Here is a 20,900-nt window from a genome sequence, read left to right as displayed (position 1 = left end):
CGATGTTGCTTGAATAAGCAGTTAAAACGCTTTCCTGAGGTCTTCTGAGGACAGAGTAAATGCTGGCTCTGTTTACTGTAAGGAAACGTAATACAAAGCGTATGAAATACGATAGTGCCGCGTAGTGCAGATGCTGTACAGGAACTGTAATGAAGTGAAATACTGTTTCTCTGCATTCCTTTTACTTGTGTCATAAAAGTGACTTTAAATAACAATAATTTCAAAGGTTTCCCGGGAGTGGTAGGGAAGACTGGAACTGGAATAATGTAGTTATGTTAAGAGTGCGCTAGTTAGGCAACACGTCAAATCTGCTTCAGGTTTTCCACTGCTTGGACACAAGTTACTTCTGAGCAAAAGGTAAAAATACCCATCCATTTTCTGTTAGTTTCTTAACAACAAAAAAACTACTAGCTCCATAATATGTGGGTAGGAAAAGATGTCGCAACTATACTTTCCCGACCTATGTTATTTTGGTAATTTGTTCTTTTCTATATTTTTAAAATATTCTTATGTATTAGATATATTTCTAAGACAGAAGACAGTAAGCCATAGCTATAGCAACAACAACAATTGCTGTTATTTTTAGAAGCAGAGGGAATCTTCCCATGGAATGCAGTTATTTTCTGTATTTTGACCTGCATAAGACACCCAAGTTACTCTGTCACTTCAAAGTTTTTTATGTAATAGTAATCTCAGTAGCGATGCTGGAAAAAGGGAAGGGGTGAAGCTTTGGGTTCTTTTAAGATATGAAAAGGAAGATATGCTAATAAGCATAAAAGTTAACTGTGTAACAGACAAAATAGAAAATGGGAAAAAGATTAACCTATTAATATGATGCAAATTGTTTCTCATCTCAATGTTGCTATTATTTCTTGCCTTGACCTAGGAAAGTATTAATAAGCCAGTAACACTTAATTGCAGATTGTTTACTCTCCTCTAATTATTATTTTGTGTATCTAGGTTGGCTATACCATGTTAAGAGATATTCTTCAAAATGGGTATCTCCAAATTCTGATTTGTAACTAGAAGCCAAATTATTTTATGAGTCATTTGAGCTTTCGAAACTCCCTAGTGAATGGAGGGTACTGGCTCACTGAGGGATGTTTTGATTGATTACACTGCACAGAAGAACAGCCGCGGTGGTTCAGATCAATGGTCCACTGAGCTCAGTTTCCTGCTTTCTAAAAGCGGTTAGCAGCAGATGCCTAGAGATGTGCAGGGGCTGGGCAAGCTTCAAATGAACACTCTCCCTGCCTCTAGCTGTTTTCACTCAGTAGATTTCCTAAGTCTGAGGTGTTTGTTTCTTTAGTTACTCCCAGTGACTCTCTCCCCCAAGTACTTGAATTTGCGATCTTTCTGCATCAACAACATCCTTTGACAAGGGTCCTGCAGGTCTAGCACTCATTATGTGAAGAACTATTTTATTATTATTAATTTTATGAACTCATTCTTACCAGCTTCACTGGCCTCTGGTTCTTATGTTAAGAGAGTCTGAACAGTCCATCCCCATCCATCTTCTCCATGCCACTCATTATTTCGTGGACTGCTATCATGTCCCCTCATGTTATTCATTCTTCCATGCTGAAAAATCTCAGACTACTCCATTGTTCTGCATGAAGAAGCTATTCCATATATCTGATCATTTTTATTGTTCTTCTTCGTTCACCCATGGAGTTATACAGTTGCAACATACACTTCTCTGTCTTGTTCTTTACTCCTACTGCTGCTTCTCCCTTCCTCCTCCCACCAAATTGCTAACTTTTGAGTTAGACAGCATTTCAAGATGGAATTTTTTTCTCGGAAGATGCATCAGTTGGCTATTGAAATTTAAATGAGACCTGTTATATAATTCATCAGGGATTAGTCAATGATGACTTTGGTCCCATTGATTTCTGTTTATACCATTAAAACCTCAAAACTGCCACATCTTATGAGACATTACAAGCAAGTGCTGCTTCATAAGCAAATGTATACCAGAACTGGCTGTCTACTCATGTTATTACACTAGAAGGTTATATAAGATGCATGATATATCAAATACTTAGTATACCATGCTAGAAAATGATCCTTGTTTACTTGAGCAAATCTATTTTTCAACCAGGTGTTTGTTTTTTGGATGTGATGCCACTACATCTGAGTAGCTGCAAGCTTCCTTTACATAGCAATAATTGTTAATGATGTAAAGATTCACGATGCAGTTCAGCCATCCTCAAAGGAGACACTTTCTTTCTATGGACAAGACTTATCTTTTACAAAGAAATGCAATTAAGTATTTTTCTTTATGTCAAAGATGAGATCAGAGATATTAATAACCTGGTAATGAAAACCTGATTTTTTAACATCTGCTATTAAATGAATGAGAACACAGTGATAAAAAAAGAAGATAACAGTTTATATAATCTGAAGTGTGATCTCTATTTGTATAGATCTATGTTGTTATAGATCCCACTACAGCCAAGTAATTGAAGATACCTATAATCTTACGAAAGAAGAATGTCTTGCAGCGCAAAGTTGTGCGCTTCTTTGGCCTGAAGCCATGCCCCTCACACCTTGGAGAGTTTCCTCACACCGAAGTGTTTCGCAGACCTGTGTGCGCAGGAGAGCCCATCTGCAGGGAGAAGTCCAGGTACAGCTTAAAGAATCTGGAGGAGACGTGAAATGTAAAACCTTGTGATTCAGTAACCATCAAACTGGCCTTTCTGTTAACATTCCTCTTTAAAATCCGTGAGTCATTTCTGCGTTTCAGGTCTTTAGATTTGGGGCTGCGTATCGTACAATAGCCCATGGCAGACGCTGGGAGCGAGGTACCAGCTCTGTCGGTGGAAGGTCTTACTACAGATTTGCGGGTGCCAGGGGGCACCTGTGTTTGAAAGGGGCTCGGTGGTCACTGCGAGTGTAAATCCCTCACAGCCCTGCCCTAGCAGAATGCCTTGAACAGGACTGGCCTGCCGCAGGGCTGGATGATTTGACCGTGACACCTTGGCCTCATCCACGCCACGAAGACTTTCAGGCTCCGGCAACGGCGCCCACGCCCAAGCCGCCTGTTAGGAACCGGCGGTACTCCACACCGGCCGCGGGAAGCGGTGTGGGAGGGAGAGGGCCCGGCCAGGCCGGGGGCCGTCCAGCACCGGGGCGGCTGCGGCGCCCGGGCACCGCGGGGAACCGCCGCGGAGCGCGCCTCTGGCTCGGCCCCGGCCCGGCCGCCAACCACCTACAGGAACACGCGGGCAGCCCCCTCACGGCCGCCGGCCTCCCAGGCGGGCGGCGGGGCGGAGCCCGCGGCCGGGCCGCGCTCCCCGCGGCGGGGCGGGCCCGGACAGGCCGCCGGCACCGCCCGGGCGGGGCGGGGCGTTCCTGGGCGCCGCTTCCGCCTCGGTCGGGGCCCGGCGCGGCGGAGGCGGCGTTGCGGCGGGGGGCAGCATGCTGAGCCCGCGGGAGCGCGGCGGGGACCTGGCCCGCTTCTACACGGTGACGGAGCCGCGGCGGCACCCCCGCGGGCACACCGTCTACAAGGTCACGGCGCGGGTGAGTCAGCGCCCGGCCGGGGCTCGGCCCCGGCCTCCTCCGTGGCGGCTGCCCGGGCCGCCGCCCTGCCCCTCGCCTCCTCAGGACCCCACGCCCGGCCTGCCTGTCATTTGGTCTGTAAAGCCGCCGCTGTCTGCGGAGTAGAGCCTGTGGCCGGGCTGCCGGTGGGGATCTTGGCGCGCCCTGCGCGGATCAGGCCGGTCGCGACGTGGAAGCCCCCCTCAGGGACGCGGGTGGGTGGGAGGGAAGGCAGGGACACGGCGGCCTCTCCTGAGCTGAACCTCGGTCCCCTCCTGCAAACCTACAGCTTCGCATAACGTTGCAATTGCCTCAACCGTGCTTTGCAATTAACTGTCAATTTCTTTCCTGTTCCTTGCAGGGAGTATGAGAATAGCTTAAAACCAAACAATTCTGTCGCCTTTTTTTTTTTTCCCCTCCTTCTCCCCAAGACCTCTTTGGATAGGGTACAGTGGAAATGCTCTGTCTTCCTGCCTGCCCCACCGTGCAGTCAGCTCCGGTGGGAAAATGAGGGAGCAGAGTATGTAGGTACAGCACACCTATGCTGGAAGCACAGAGCTGTTTCAGTTGAATATTGAGACAGCCCCTTTCTTAAGCTGTTTGAATTGAATGTTGAGAACAGCCCCTTTCTTAAGGGCGGTGTGTGCCTGTGGTTCAACCCCATTTGGGCAGAAGAGGGTCTGGGTGAATAAAGAGGCCCAGTAGGAGAAGAAGGAAAGCTGAAGCAGACAATTGGGTATTGGGAGAGCTGGCTTGGTGCTAGTTTTGCTGAAAGCTCCTTCTGTTTCCCTAGGGAAATTTCTTGCTTTCTTTGCTCCTCTGCTTTCTTATTTCAGCCAAAAAGGGAGGGGAGTAAGTAAATACGTAGTGATAGGTGCAAGAAGAGTGGGAGTTCAGGTCACAGGTATGGTGGGATACATTGAGAGCATCAGAAAGCATCACAGAGCGACAAGAGTTTATTTACATGACCTGTGATCTTGTAGTTACTGCAGCTGTAAACACTGTGTCTGTGAGGGCAATGTATGTTTATATGTACCCTTCCCTTAATTAAAAGAATACAGCGTTCTGTACGTGTATATACATTGTAGCACTCAGGTTGTTCTACTATGATCACTGTGTGACTTGTTAAATTAGAAATTAGAATTTTTTTTTTTTAAATTCTTTTTTGTCAAATATATGCATACAAGTCCACTGAACACAAATACGGGATGTGTTTAAAACATTCTTTTTAGTCCAATAAAATGTAGTATTTGTTAAGAGGAAAAAAAAAAGAGTTGTTTTTCTCTGTGATGTTTTAATCTAAAAAATGTTTCCTGAGATAGAGGCAAGGAGGAAAACAGTGCAGTGACATCTTTCTGCAGTAGCTCATGACGGGCTGAGTCTGTGTGTGCGTTTTAAAAAGTTGTGTCAGTGCAATAGGAATCAGCCAAGACTGCTTACTTTACTCTGGTGACTTTGTTCTTATTGGCTAAAGCCAGTTAAAATGTTCTGTGATATTTTGTTTTATGCAAAATTGTTCAAAAGCAAGTTGAGGAATGTCACTCTTTCTGCATGTCCCATACGTTGTAGATGCTCTGGTGTTTTTCCAAGAGAGGCAGTGCAGAATCAGGTGGAGTGCTGACTGCGCGTGATTTAGTACAGAGCAAGGAGCTGATCAGTCTGTGAGCTGTCCACATTAAACTGAGCTAACCAGAGATCATTAGTTCTTCAGTGTGTTTTGGTATCTAAAGTCCTCAAAGTGAAAAAATACTTCTCTTTTATGCAGCAAAGGATGCTTTGGATTCACAAATGTAGAAGTATAAATAACTTTTATTTCAGTAGGGCTCTATCTGGTAATCTGCTGCGTAGTACCTGAAGTGAGGATTTGGGGAGTTAGATGCTGAACAAAATGATTTAAAAATTATTCAATGTACATACCTGTTACCCTCCCTTTTTCTCTCCTCCTATTCCTCCCTCCTGTTCCTGCAGTGATCTGGCTCCATGGTTGATATCACAGCACTACAGCTGTATTTGCTGATCTGACGCTCAGCAACTTTTGGGGACTGCCAGGAAAAAAGTGAGATGGATCTTCCCGTTGTGTTGAATACCCTTCTGTTTGAGATCTAGGGTATATGCTAGTGGAGATTTCTGGTTCCTTTCGGTGGTGTATGAGTGAATCCTTTGTGAAATGAGGTATAAAGGGACTTTCTGTTCCAATATAATGATAGATTAATAATCATGGATGAGAAGGCACTTGTTTAATGTGTCCTAAACATCTGACCCAAAGGCACAACTATCCATGCAGTCTCTTCTGAGTGCTAAGGTGGTCTATCCTTATTGCAGCTTTTTCTTAAAGGTTTTGTTTTTATAGCAGAGAATATATATTTTATTTACTTGTAAACTGTGAAATAATTGTAAGTGCAGACAAGATTAAATGAATATTGGCTTTTTTTATATCCATTTCAAAAGGCTGAAGAACAGAAAGAGATACGAGCAAGTTGCGATACTAGGAGTGTTCTTTAATGATATCTGAAAATATAGGCCACTAATAAAAGTTCAGGTAATTTAGAAGATTACAACTATTAATGATAATTAAAATTCTAATGAGTTATGTTGGATATCTGCAGGTCAGACAAGGAACAGGATAATCTGAAATACTTTGTATGATGGTGAGGATCCCTGTAGGATCTCTGTTTTCAGAGCCTAATGCAGTAATTATGCATTGCTTGGCTCATTGCTGGGTATCCTAGTGATATTTTTTTAAAATAGATTAAAGTTGCTTGCATTACAGATTTGCAGAAGGAGCTGACTGCATTGATCCTTGTGGGAGGATTAAAAAAGTGCACTGAAAATTTGGGGGACTGAATCATCTTTGCCAAGTCTCTAGATTGATTATAGGTTGGATTGAAGGGGTAGACCTCTTCTGAGGTTGACCTTCAGAAAAGGGAATGAAGAACAAAGTAGGACAACGCATAAATTATTACATACTGACTTAAAGTTGGCATGGCTGGTAGATATAGAAGGCAATGTAACATTAGAACAAGTGTGAAACAGGGCCTCTGGGTTTTATTCCAGATTCTTACTAACTGGCTGGGTAATTACTCATCTCTCTGGGTTTCCTTCTCCCCATCTGGTAACTTACCTAGCTGCCAAAACTGTTGCAAGGCTTTAACTAAAGGTGAACTGCAAAGCAAAGCAGTTGGTGTGTGCCCTTTGGTGTTCTTCTGTGATGCGTAGCCATGCCTATGATATCATCTTCCCCCAGCTCTACAGGCTCCTTACATCAAGTACGCCAGCTATTAGAAAAGAAGGTTAGAAATATTTCACCAATTGTACATATGAACTGTCTGGTAGTGAATGAAGGAGCAACAGCCGCCAAGGTTAATATTTGGTAAAGTTGCCAAACGTTAGATTACTCAAGAGTGAGGAAAAGTTGAGGAAGGTTTTATCTACTACGCCGGAAGAAGAGGACTTTGATATGCAACGTGAGAGAAAGAACTTAGCCTCGTAAAGGAAAACGTTTTACATCTTTTGGGAGATTGCTAGAGATGGTAACGCCTCTCTTTTCTGTCTTGTCTCCTCCAAAATGTGTGAAAGATTACAGTGGCTGGGCTGTGAAGTAAACTGATGTTACGAAATCTGGGAGGCTTTGGCAAGGATTCTTGAAAAATGAAAGGGAGGAAGAGAGCTAGTTTGTGGGGAGTATGAGGGCTATGTTATTGTCGGTTAGCAAGAGAAAAGTCTAGATTCAGTGACTTCCATCTTACAGCCACAGCCGTGTGGCGCTTGCAGTACAGCGGGATGCTGTTTTAGTCTCTGGGGTGCAAGATGCGTGAACTCCTTGCGCTTGCCTATATGCATCACCTATTCACAGCATTAATTATTCTGGGGCGTGTCAGTGTGTGGATAGTCTCAGTTTGGATTGAGAATGCCCTATTTTGCTTTAGCTAACAATAGGCTAATTATTTTGTTAAACAGCTTTGACTGAGATATAATGAAGGATATACTGACTTGCACAAGGTAATTGCAGTTATGAATTAAAGATGTTTTTATTCGATTTGTTTGTTTGTGTGGATATGCTCTTACTGCTGTTTATAAGCCCAATACAGAACTTGAATTACAAAGGCTTTTGCGATCAATATTTATTTAAAGAAAAAAATTCTGACAAAATACAGGCGTCTTTATGGTGTGTAGCCAAGCCTCATTTTCACTGCAATTTTCCTCTGGACAAAGTAATTTATAATTAATAAGCAAAGAGTGTTTACGGAGAAACAAATACACAAGGGTAGAGTCAGATGTGTGTGCGCGCATTGATGGCTGTAAGTAAATTGGAAATACTGTCTGAGTAAGTGCAAAGCCTCACATTCACAGTGAGGTCGTGTGCAGCTTGTATTAAGCCAAGTAGCCTTAATTAGCTCCGCTTATTGCGAGTAATGTGGCCCTAATATGAATTAATAGGAAGAGACTGGAAAGATGATGGGGGATGTGCGCTACGTAGCTTTGTTTTGTGAGATGCCTTCTGTGCCATTTTGCCTAGAATGTACATCTTTATTTCTAATCACAGCAACTGACTGCTGCTAAAATACCTCACTGTACTGTATTTGGGTATTAGACTTTTCTAGAACTAAAATAAAACATTTCCGAGCACAGAGGAACATGCAACTGTTTGCCTTTTTCCAGATTTTTCTCTTCAGCAACAAGTCATTGTGTGTTATTCTTTTTAACCTCCAAACTGAAAATCCAAGTGCTTATGTGTTTTTTTTGTTTGTTTGTTTTGCTTTTCAGATTGTTTCAAGAAAAAATCCAGAGGATGTCCAGGAGGTAACAGTTTAAACTTGTGCGAATGTCTTTGTGTATCACACTATGTCTTTTGAAGCATCTTTGATGTAATTTAGCAATTTCTGTGTGTTTTGTCATTGTAATTAAGCAAACAGTTTTCTGCACGTTTCCATTTGTCTTTAGCTTTCGTAGTTGAAAACGGTAGCTAGTGTAACATGTTGCAATTCATCCCTCAGTGATGAATCGTGACTTGAAACAGTCTTAGGGAGTAAAGTGTCTTTTGATGACAAAACTGCTTTGATAACTTTGCAAGCTCTTTTCTCAGGACTGGAATTGGCAAATTGATGGTTACTTAACTCCTACTGGTAAAATTAGAGATCAGTCCACAATCCAAGTCTTAGGTCTCAGCTGTAGGTACTCTTTTCCTCTTTAACCAATACTTCACTGAAAAGCCTACATCATTACTGTCTATTAGTGACGAGGGAAAATGGAGGAGCGTAGAAGTAGTTGAGAGAGATTAGACTGCAAGTCATATAGTATGCCTCTCTCTCCGAGGCTCCTTAAGTATTTTCCAGTGGTATACTTCGATAAAACTTTAAAATTGCTTACTCTTTGTCTCTTCCGAAAAGGCTCTGAATAAGGGTCTGCTGTATTCTTGTGCCTCTTTAATACCTCAAAAGACTGTCAGGAACCATTTTATTGAGACAAAAAAAATATATCACACGTGTGTGGGTTGTGGGTTTGGGATTCTTTTTTTTTTGATTAAAAAACTTTTTTTTCCCCTCTTGATTTCTTCTGGACTAATGACTTGACATTGGTGCTATTATACTATGTACATGCAAAATCTTCCTTCAAAAGCACAACCTTATGGCTTTTCGGACATTATGTAACATATGCATATGTTCAATTTCTGGTGCAGTCTCTTACTACAGTTGAGGAGAACCTGGATAGTTGATGAAAGAAGAGCCCATAAATGAATTCATTGCATCTCTGTGTGATCAAACATGAGTTACTGATTAGTGGCTTGGCAGAGGTGAGAATTGGCTAATACACCTAACACCCCTTTGTTGCATCCTTCTTTGAAATCTTGAGAATCGAACAAACATGAGCATTCATGCTTTTTGCATTTTTTTAATCTCTAGAAGATTAAAATAGCCGATCAGAATCAGATGATCATGGATGTAGTTTTAGAACTGCATTACTGTAGTTTGTAGCTTGATGTTCACCTTTTCCAGGGAGACTCCTGAATTGAACCTATCCATGAGCACATTCTGCCATTACCTTAATCTTCATTTGTGGGAAAAACACTTTATAGCAGCTGTTGATGAACCATTCAGCAAAAAAAATATTGTAAGTGTCTTTCAGCTAGAGTATTGCATGAATATATGTTAAGTAGTTTTGAAACAATAGCAAAAGCATATCTTTTAGTCATTGCTTTGGTCGTTGCTTTGATCTGTGGCTGTAGGTTAGCCATGCAGGATTCCACAAACTCTAGTCTGTAAGAAGACTTAAATGTTCTATGAACTTGTTGATGATTGCCCTATTCCACCATTCACTGTATCAAATTAATTATTTTGCATGTGATAGCATGTTAGGTGTGGTGTGATTCTGTTATAAGCAAGCATCTGAAAGTTCCTGGTTATTAAAAGGAATATCCTAGATTGTAGTTGCCATGAGGGTGGGTTGTAGTCAAAAAACCATGTAAGTTGGGAGCTTTTCTGTTATACTGGCTTCCTATGATAGAAAAAGAATTGTGGGCAGCCTTTGAAAGAAAAAGAATATGCTCCTAATCTGTTCCCACTGAAAATAAATTTACCTCAGTTTTCCAAAATGCTCAATTAGAAATTCAATAGACAAAATTTTGTGCACACAACCACCCTGTTGCTTTACGATCTGTCTCATGCAACCCCCTTCCTGTACCCATATAGGACCTCTTAGCTGTGCCTGCCTACTCATTCAGAAGTCTTTTTTAATGTGACTGCTGTGATGTTAATACATACATTGCATATGTACAGCTGTAAATAAGGCTGTGCATTGTGACTTCAACTCTACTTGCCAGTTTTCTGTCACCTCTTTTAACTGCCCTTTAGGATCCAAGCCTTTAATACAGCATCTCTCCCACTGCAGCCAATTACAATTCAAGATATTCTCAATTGTTGTTGCTGGGACAGGATGGAAGATAAGCTTGTAAGGGATTTCTTCTCAAAAGCATTAAAGACGTTAACGTGAAGTTGTGCGTGGAGGAGTTAATAGATACAGAAAGACTAGCGGACTTAACTTTAATTTCCTTGCTTCTGGGGATTGATGGTGGCAACATGGTGTGTGAGGCAATTGTAGCTAGGGTAGTCTTATGGGTTTTTTTTTTTCCTCTTACTCATTCATGGAGGAGAAAGTGTTGTTCGTTGTGGAACAGATGAGTCGCATGAGCTAATAGAGATCTACTGGCTGTAGCCATGACAAGCACCTTATTGCATTACAAGTCTAACATATGTTTTATGATATACTTGCTGTGCTTCGTTGGGCCTCAAAGTACAATGTGTCCTTCCTCCAAATCTGATTTCTAATGCGTATGTTAGAGTGGGAACTTCTCTAACTTTGCTGAGCTGCATGCATGCAAAAGCATGATTTCCATGAGCTTGTGAAAGGTTTTGGGATGACCTTGACTGCTGTTGCTATGCAAGCTACATATGGATATTTATTTTTTTCCTCTTGGCTATTGGGAGATCACTTGCAGCAGTAAAAAATGATACTTTTTAGTGGAATGGAATCTCATGCTCTTATTTGCTGGCAGCTTTTCACATTGTCTCCAAGTACTGACAATACAGTAACTTGATGTTTCAAGACTTTACAGTCTTAAGCAAATTTATGTTCCATATGCACACTGCTCAAGAAGCGCTAATCATCCACTTTCTGGATATTGGATTAGATGGAAGTACAGCATTGGAAAATTATTGTTTCTGATAGCAAAATCACTAGTTGGCCTTCTTGAGAGATTCTGATTTTTCTTCCCCTGTCTGTTGAACTCCACCAAATACTAGTTATAATTGAGTCCTGGAAGTGCATGCGCAATAGGTGGGGCTGAATCAGGACTGCTAAGTTTGTAAGGTGGATAGAGTGTTGCCATATTAAAGCTTTGCATATCCACTGTTAACAGTCCTGTTAGCTCATACCTGCATTGTTCTGTAGGTAGGACTTGCATCTGCTGAAACTTAGAAGGCCTCTGACCTTAGTGTTAAAAAACAAACAAACAAAAAACTGCCAAAACCCCAACAAAACTACACCACCACCAAAACATCCCTCTAAAATTAAACCTTTTACTTAGCTCTAAATCTGGTTTGCGTGAAAAAAGTAGTTTTTTTAGTTATGTTTGCTCATGAGAAGGCAACCTGTTACATCAGACAGAAATACTTGGAATCTTTTAAATTGTATTAAGCTAATTGAGACGTTTGACTGATGGAACACTGGAATCAACTGCTGAATGCATTTCAGTCTCTTTTTTTTTCCCTGTTCTACTTAAATCACTTTACATTAGTGTTGAGGTTTAGTATGTGGCTTAGTGAGTCTGACCAAAAATGAGGCCAAGATATAAAACATCTTTGTTCTTTTTTTTAATCCTGATAGCAAACCTGATAGCAGTCAAGTGTAAATCTTATTGCTCAGTTCTTTCCCTGGCCTGATTTTCCTATTGGGTTCTCCTCCTTTGTTGAATAGAAAGAATACAAAGAATGGGATGGAAGAAGCGATAAGGTAGATACTTGGCTGGGTGGAACCTGGCTGGCAGATGACTACCTTTTTCTGGAAAGGATGGATCAGGAAAAGCTGGTGTAATGAACCAGTGGTCTCTTTGCATTCCTGAAGTTGGAGATTTTGTCTCGAATACAAAAGGAACATATTCAATTTTTGGTCAGGGTTATTAGTAATAAACCATTTAAAATGTGAGCTTGCATTTACACCTGATTAGCATTTTGCATAAATTACAAGCTGGTTTGTAGTCCTTGGTGCTTAATGTGCTGTCCTTAAGAATCCCTTACTTGTATTGATTTCTCTTCCCTCATTTTCTCTTTTGCTGTTGTGTCTCTTCCCCATACCTGCAGCTGCGCCAAGCACAGCACAGTATGCTGCTGAGTGTTGGACAGCGCAACACTACCATTCGGCGTTGTTTCTTCTCTTACTGGTTCCCTGTGTAGTTCTGGATCAGAGTGTGACTGAAACAGTGCTGCCTTTGCCCTCTCTGTTTTCTTCTTTCAGCTTTTACTTAATATATTTTTCTATGCACTGTAGTCTTGATGGTAAAAATGGCAGTTGAGGACAGATAATAATGATTTTTTTAACGGTTGTCACAGTTGGCAGTTCAGATTGTGTATTTTTGTTAAACATATTTACTGAAGGTAGCGGTCTGATTTGCTTAAAATGTATTTGTGCTGTGATGCAATGCGAACAATGAACCTCACTAATACTTCTCTCCCCTTTCTTTGCTTCAGATAGTCGTTTGGAAGAGGTACAGTGACTTTAAGAAACTGCACAAAGATCTCTGGCAAATTCATAAAAACCTGTGCAGACAAACAGAACTCTTTCCACCTTTTGCCAAAGCAATAGTATTTGGTAAGCATAATTTCTTCCTGACTTGCTGAAAATCTTTGATAACTCAGCATCTAGAAATACATCTTGTTTTGTAGCTGCATGGAACTCTTTTTCCGTGTGCTTTTACTACTCAACTTGTTGGTTTGTTGTGTCTTGTAGATGTGCTGGTATCATAGCTTGATACTTGTATTTATTTTCTGACAGGGTAGTTATGTCCTTGCTCTCATGTTAGAGATATTACCACAGATATTTATTGATTTATATGTTCTGTATCTTTACAACGTACATTCCCTGTTTTCAGGAGCATGAAGTCTATATTAGCTTTGTGAACAGCACTTGAACAATGAACGAAGATTTTCATATATGAGCTGTCTGTGATTTTTAGTGATGAGTTATAGTGAAGTATCAAGCGGTTGTTGCAGAAAAGAAATTTTTGTTTTAGGAATTTGATTGTAATTATCAATTTTATCTAGCTAGATAAAATTGATCAGTTTTACATATAGCAGTTAACTATTTCACCAAAACAACCCGTAAGAGGATTATGACTCTACATGAGAAATACATGGCAAAAAGTAATTAGCTCTTGAAAGCCAAAGGTCTTAACTTAATTCTGATGTATATGTCATCATGAATGAGCTATAGGTGGACTTTAAGTGAAGTGGTGTGATTCCATATATAACTCTACCTACCACACTTTTTTAGCAGTGTGTTGTGTTTATTTTAGTGGTGGTTTTTTTTTTTAGCATCTGTTCTTTGAGTTTAGCACAAACTCTTGCTGTTTTTTTGGCATGCATATATCACACAATATCCAGTGGGTTTTTAAGTGTTTTTCAGTATTTTTTAAAGTGTCCAGCATGTTTGGCATCTTTTTTGCATGCGTCTACCATGTGCTTTGCGAATGTTTCTGAGGTGTTCCTAAGGCATCGCTAGCTGTTCGGAATGGCTTTGGTGCTTTTTGGTGTGCACCTACCATGTGTGTTTGAGACTTTTTTCCAAGCATTTTAATGTTTTTTTTTAGGTGTCCAATAAGTCTTTGGCATTTCTTAGCATGCATCTACCATGTGCTCCTGATTTGGTTTGGTTTTGGGTGAGCTTTTTGGTTTCGAAAGTGCTTTTGGGTTACTAAGGCATTTCCATGGAATTTATGAGTTGTTCTAGTGTATTATTTTTTTAAAACATCCAGCCTGTGTTTATGCTTTTTGCTGATACGCACCTGCCGTGGTGTTTGGTGTGTTTTGGCATGCATCTCCCACGTGCGCGCTTTTTTTTTTTTTTTTGGCAAGGTTTCTGATGTGGATTTTGGGCATTTTTTTGTTGTCTTTTTAGGTTCCTAAGGCCTGGCTGCGGTGTTTTTTGTGTCCAGGATTTCTTTTGGTGTTTTTTTGGCGTGCATATACCACACAATTTTCTGCTGTTTTTTAAGTGTCCAGCATGTTTGGCTTTTTTTGGCGTACATCTGCCACTTATTTTTTGAGTGTTTCTAAGGCATTTCTAAGGCATTGCTGACAGTCCAGGATGTGTTTGGTGCTTTTTGCTGTGCATCTACCATGGGCTCTTTTTTGGTGTGGTTTTTGGTGGGCTTTTCAGTTTCTAAGTTTCAAACATTTTTGGGGTTACTAAGGCATTTCCATGGGTTTACAAGTTGTTTTAATGTGTGTGTGTGTGTGTTGTTTTTTTTTTTTTTTTTTTAAGCATCCAGCCTGTGTTTGGTTTGGGTTTTTTTTTTTTTGGCGGTGGAGGGGGGTGCGTTGGATTATTTTTTTGTATGTACCTTGTGTGGTTTTGAGCATCCAGGTGTTTGGCGTTTTTTGGCAAACATCTTCCATGTGCCCTGTCTTGTGGCGAGGTTTCTGGTGTGAATTCTGCACTTTTTTGGTGTGGTTTTTGGTTCCTAAGGCATTGTTGCAGTGTGGTTTTGGTGGGTTTTTTTTTTTTTTTTTTTGTGTCCAGGATTTCTTAGGTATAGCTTTTCTTTGTGTGTATACCACATGATTTTCGGTGGGTTTTTAAGTATTTTCAGCATTTTTTAACGTGTCCAGCATGTCTGGCGTTTTTTTGGCATGCATCTACTGCGTGCTTTGTGAGCGTTTCTGGGGTGTTTCTAAGGTGTTGCTAACTGTGTGAAACAGGTTTGGTGCTGCTTTGTAATGTATTTTTAAGTGTCCAATATGCGTTTGGCATTTCTTTGCATGCATCTACCACATGCTCTTTTTTGATGTCGTTTTTGGCAGGCTTTTTGGTTTCTAAGGTGTTCTTGAGAGGCTTTTCAGTTTGTGAGGGTTTTTTGGGGGTTACTAAGGCATTTCCACAGAGTTTACAAGTTTCTTTTGTGGGTTTTTTGTTTAAGTATCCAGCCTGTGTTTATGGGTTTTTAACCACCATGCAAGGTGCATATAGTGTCCAGCTGTCCAGCATGTTTGGTGTTTTTTGGCATGTGTCTCCCATGCACTCTTTTTTGCTAAGGTTTTTGCACTGTTTTTTGCAATGTTTTTTTTGTTTCTGAGGCGTTGCTGCAGTGTTGTTTTCCATTGCCATAGTGTTTCTAAGATATTTTGATGGGTTTTTAAACATACAGCACGCTTACGGCAAATTTTTTTGGTGTGAATTTTTGACTTGCTTTTAAATGTTTTTAGCATCCAGCATGGGTTTGGCTTTTTTTTTTTTTTGCATCCTGCTACCATGTGCTTTTTTGTGTTTTTTATTTCCATATTTCTTGCTGAACACTAAAAATGGTAAAACATGTTTAGCGCTTTTTGGCATGCATGTAGTGCATGCTTTTGTGTGCATTTGCACGTTTTCCCTGCATTGTGCCTGTTTTCCATGTTTATCATGCATATTTTTGCATGTTTTTTCCATGTGTTGTGCACATTTTAGCATCCAGCCAGGGTTTAGTGTGTTTTGGCATGCATCTAGGGCCTGTTTTTGTAGGTTTTTTTTATGTGTAGCATTTTTAGCAGTTTTAGTGGTGTTGGACATGCATCTAGTACATATTTTTCCACGTTCTTCATGTGTGTTGCACATTAGCATGTTTTAGCATCCAGTGTTTGTTTCGCATTTTTTGGCACACATCTATTGCATACTTTTACATGTTTTTTTTTCCCTGTGTCATGGTTTTAGTGTGTCTTAGCATCCAGTATGCTTTTGGTGTTGTTGGTTCCATGGGTTGACTACATGCCACACATGGAAAAATGTGCAAAACCATTTTTAGCATTTTTGCATGTGTTTAGCATGAGCTTTTTTGTGCTTTTGTGTGCCCTAGCATTTTTTTGTGTGGGTTTTTTTCTGCATTTTTAGGTTTGTTGTATGGTGGGGGTTTTTTGTATTGTGCTTTTTTGGTGTACTATGCTTTTTGGCGTGAGTTTTTTTGGCATTTACTATTACTTTGGGATAGTCAAGCCTGTCAATTTGGAAAGTGCCAAAATTGAGGTTGTTTAGTCAGCCTTTCTTCCACCACTTTATGTGTCAGCACTATAATACTGCCCAGGGTTATGGTACTGTAGCAGTATTTTCTGGCTTCCCTCCTTTGCCTTGAGTGCCGGAGAAACTGTATGAAACTCCCCTGGAGGCAAAACCTCAGCCTGGAAAGCACAGATTTTCCTTTTGTTTCAGGACCAAATACTGCCATAGGCTTGTAATTTTCGCTACTTAGTGCTACTGTGTTTATTCTTGATGACTACTGCATGTAGGCATGGCACTGAGATGCTTTAAATGATATGCTAACATAAACAGCTTTGAACAAGTTACAGTTAGCTTATAAGGAAAGTCCAAACTGACCATACAGCTCTGGGGGAGCCTCTGACTTAACCCCTTGTTGTGTGGACTAGTTAAGTGAGAGGCAAGGAAGCTGAACGCTGATGCAGATTTCATGGTTCCCTGCGCAGAGCTGGGTAAAATTCCTAGTTTAAATAGTCTTTCATATCAGCTAAATTGTATCCAACTTTTATGCCTTTTTATTTTTGCTTATTTATGAAGTTGGAAGTGGGGTAAGTTTCGGTGCTATGTCAGAACTTGTGCACTAACGGTTAAATAGAGAATGTAGTATTAGTTTCATCCACAGATGATTTTATATCTGATTTACAGAGTAGAGTGCTCACTGGACAAGTTATTTAAAAAGCTAGTATTTGCAAAGCATAATTTAATTTCAGGTAGAAGATGTGGTAGTTGTTCATATGGGAGGAAAGAAGAGGGGTAAAACCAAAAGAAAATCAGGGTCAAAAAGAGTATGGGCTTCTAATATCTTAAATAATTTTAAATTGCCAGAAATGCAAATTAGCGGTTTTTACACTAGCTCTGTAAGCAAGGGAAGAATTGGGTGAAATCCCTTCTGAAAGACATCCTTCTATTGTATTTGGTAAGCAAAAGTGACTGCAATGTACATTGTAAGAGAAGGAAATCTACAGAAATATTCAATGTAGTCGTTTACAAAAAGCACTTTGAAATTAAAAATAAACCAAAACATAACTCACTACATTTGAATGAAGCTGAGCCACAGAAAAATACAGGAAAGAGGAGCTAATGTAAAAACAAATTTTAAATGATTCGTACATAGCTGAAAGGAACAGTAATGTCTGACTCTTCTCTTCAGTTTAAGAATTATTTTTCTATTTAAAGCATAACATTTTACTGTGTATCCTTCCATCCCACTTCTACACATAATAGTTGCTATGTGTTTTATTTTAATTTAAAGTATTTATATTCAGATCAGTCCTAGCATTTTTTGTACTGGAGGAAAAAGTTAATTTTAGTAGATTTTGAGTTTTTGACAAATTTGTTTTCAGTCCCGTTCAGTTAATGGTGAGATGCATGGTCCATCTCTATTAAGATCATTTGTTTTCAACCTGCCTTAATGGAGCATTTCTGCAGTGTTTCTTCCCTGTGGTCATGTTTCACTTGTTGCAGCTTTTAAACTAGTTACTAATTAGCATTGCCATTAGTTGCTGGCAACTTGCTGGTGGTTTTTTTTTTTTTTTTTGTATGAATGCTTTAGATAATATATCCATATTGTTTTGCAGAGAGTACGCTTTACAAAATGAGCATTGGTTGTTCTGACAGTTGAACTTACTTGTAGTGGAAGTATTAAAGCTGAGCAGAATCTCAAGTTCAGCATTCAGAGTTTCAGGAGATGGTGTGGAGAACTGAGATGTAGTTAAAAATGAATGGGTCATGCTGTGCTTCCATGTTTCATGCAACCAAAGACTTGCCACATCTGCAGAACTGAACTGCATTTCATGTTTTACACCACAGCTTTTGATAATTATAATGTGCAAGTGCATGTGTTTTTATGCTGTTACAATAGAGTTGCTCACATCAAAGCATGCAACTTGTTATGGGTGGGAAAAAGAAATCATTTCACTTTTTCTGCACTTCACTTGAACCTTTTCCACCCATCTTATGGAGGAAATGTAATGACCTCGAGCATGGGAATCTAATATGTCTTAAGACATCCAGCTGTTAAAGCTTCTCTGAATTGTTATGCAGCAATTATGATACTTATTTCTGGGAAGTGATTACTCTCCTTTCCTAATATACATCAACATAATTTCTTCAGTTTTTTCAAACTACTTTTTTTGTTGGACATTGTATGACATGGACAAGTATTCCCATATATTGGCTGTACACAGCATTTTACCAAAATACTGGTACATCTGTACTCAGCATTTCTTGTATCTAGCAACTGCAGAAATGTACTCTAGTGTAAAAAATACTCTCCCTCCCCACAAAAAGAAGCCAAAAAACCCCAGATATTGATAACTTGCTAGCAGTGAGTTGGAAAGATGATTCACATTATAAAGCTCAGATGAGGATATTTTTTTGATTTGAAAATACAAAATTAAATAGCATATTTAAGAATTAGGTGTCATGTACAGTTGGAAGTCTTGTGAGAAACTAACTGATACATGAACACAAACCTTGCTGGGTGTTTTGTTGTTCAGATCTGCTCCACAAAATGAATTCTGGATTCTCTGTACAGGAATTTACATTTTGTTTCCATGTATGTAAGAAATTTTGAATGGATCATTGCTGGAGGAATAGCAGAACTGTGCTAATGCATTTGTTATATGCTAAGATTGTAGTTGACACCTCCTACAACCCTGGAAAGACATGATCCCTATAATGAAGTTCCCATTTGTCTGAGACATGTAAAGAATAGTGGAAATAACATTGATTTAGATGCAGGAAGACATCCTGATGGAAATATTTGAAGAGTCAGCTGGGTGTCTAAGCACCTTTGAACATCTGATTGAGAAGGGTGATAACGAAAGGGTTGAGCAATACAAGATTGCTTGAAAGTATGAAAAAAGGGAGAGGGGGAAGGAGTTAGGCAGGGTTGGCTGGGAATGAAACTGCCAGCAAGATGCCAGATAGTCTGTGAACAAACCAGTACTGAATTATGTTTTTCCTTCCCCCTAAGTCCTCTAGTTCTAGAAGTGGTTGTCCTGATAGTGTATCATGATGCTGATGAGCTGGAAAATGTGACAGTGACTAATGTTTCAATGGCTCTGTTCAAACATGTATTTTAACTTTTAGCTCAGCTTCCTAAGAGAATAAGGCTTATGTAATTGTGCTGTTAGAAAGTCAAATCTCTTACTCATGTGGCTAATACCAGCTAAATTTGAGAGGGAGGGCAGTTGCAATGTAATTATGTTTCTGCAAAGTATATGAAATGGCAGCTGGGTAAGAAGAGAGCGCGTGCTGTGGTGCTACCAAGGGCCAGGCAGGCTCAGCTCATACCTGTGAGGTTTGCAGCTTCCTGGACAATCGGTGAACACATGCTGGTCAGCCTGGCAGTGCTGGTCCTGACATGTCCTGTCTGGTGCCCAGTGGAAGTACTGAGAAGATGCGGATGAGGAAAATGAGTTTTATTGGATTTGATGATGGAGTAGATTGGGGAGAGAAAGATCCCTGGGAAACCAGGAAAAGTATCTTATAGAATCACTTGCTTGCAAAAGTTGCTTGTTTCTGGCCTTGTTCGGTGTTTACTTCTTTGCTATTGGTTTTCTGTTTCATTATAACAGTGCTCACGTTATTTTGTAGATTCGTTTAACTGGCCCATGCTGCTGCTCTTTACTGAGGGAAGTTGTTTTTTCATGATGTCCTAGTTTGCGTGGAATGAAACAAAAGCCCTAATGCACCCACAGTGTTGCTCTAAAGACATAGCAAGTTTGATTAACAGTTTAATAGAGCCTGATTTCAGTGTTGCCACTCAACGTGGTAGCATTGCCGTTGCCTTCCTTCTGCCTGCTTGTTGCTCACTCTTTTGTATGGCTGCTAGTGTTTGTACAGCTGAAAGGGCAGGGTGAACAAGTCACGGAACCGATCCAGCTGAAAATTAGCCCAACGATGTCTTTCCTTTTCTTTCGTGGAAGAATAACCCCCAAAAGCTTTGTTTGTGATCTTGTGAGTATGTGTGTGTCTTTCTAGTTTTATTTTCTTTTTTCTGGTACCACATGGGCAGGAGCTATTTACTTGAAGGATTTCTGGAAAGAATCCTGCTTTGATACTTTCTTCTGGGATTATGTTTTTGCTTGCTCTGAGTATAAATGAATTTTGCTTTTGTATTCAATGTTTCTTTTGTCCTCTTCAAAGGTTAATGCCACAGAGCTGTCACAGGTGGTTCTTATTTTTCTGGTCATGCTGTTATAGCAATACTGTTTCTTGAACTTGTCTTCCCAGTCCTTTTTTCCCCTCTGTATAGCTGTTCCAATATCTGTTCCGTTCTCCTCCAATTATTACTGTTAACCTCTGCTCTTTTCCTTTTGTAAACTTGTAACTATTTCAACAACAAAGTGATGTTGATATGAAAAGCTAAAAGAAGTTGTGTGCAATTGTGAAGAATGTGAATTTAAGGTAGCAGTCCAAAGGTTCTTTCTCCTGAGAAGCAGATCTCTCAGGTGAACTGTGGGATTGTTTTTTAAATATGTTTTTTCTAATTGGAATGTCTTGGGTGCTGAGTAGGGAAAAAGGAAGGATCATACATTTTGGTAAATGAGCTGCTTCCCAGCTCTGCTTACCTCTTG

At 40.1% G+C, this 20,900-nt stretch overlaps 1 protein-coding gene across 5 annotated transcripts in view; it reads left to right on the top strand.

Moving 5' to 3' along the window:
• Positions 1–3,420: 3,420 nt before the first annotated feature.
• The window catches only part of RPS6KC1 (ribosomal protein S6 kinase C1), a 90,766-nt gene continuing 73,286 nt past the window's right edge, over positions 3,421–20,900 (top strand). For 4 of the 5 annotated variants that reach the window (XM_059828239.1, XM_059828234.1, XM_059828218.1 and 1 more), the window contains exons 1-3: positions 3,421–3,525; positions 8,308–8,343; positions 12,783–12,903. In XM_059828239.1, coding sequence (XP_059684222.1) covers positions 3,421–3,525; positions 8,308–8,343; positions 12,783–12,903 — 262 coding nt within the window. The remainder of the gene's footprint in view (positions 3,526–8,307; positions 8,344–12,782; positions 12,904–20,900) is intronic. The other variant, XM_059828226.1, reaches the window with a different exon arrangement.

The sequence above is a fragment of the Gavia stellata genome, chromosome 2, assembly GCF_030936135.1.
Source record: "Gavia stellata isolate bGavSte3 chromosome 2, bGavSte3.hap2, whole genome shotgun sequence".
Classification (NCBI taxonomy): Eukaryota; Metazoa; Chordata; class Aves; order Gaviiformes; family Gaviidae; genus Gavia; species Gavia stellata.
This window is presented reverse-complemented; position numbering and strand designations above follow the sequence as displayed.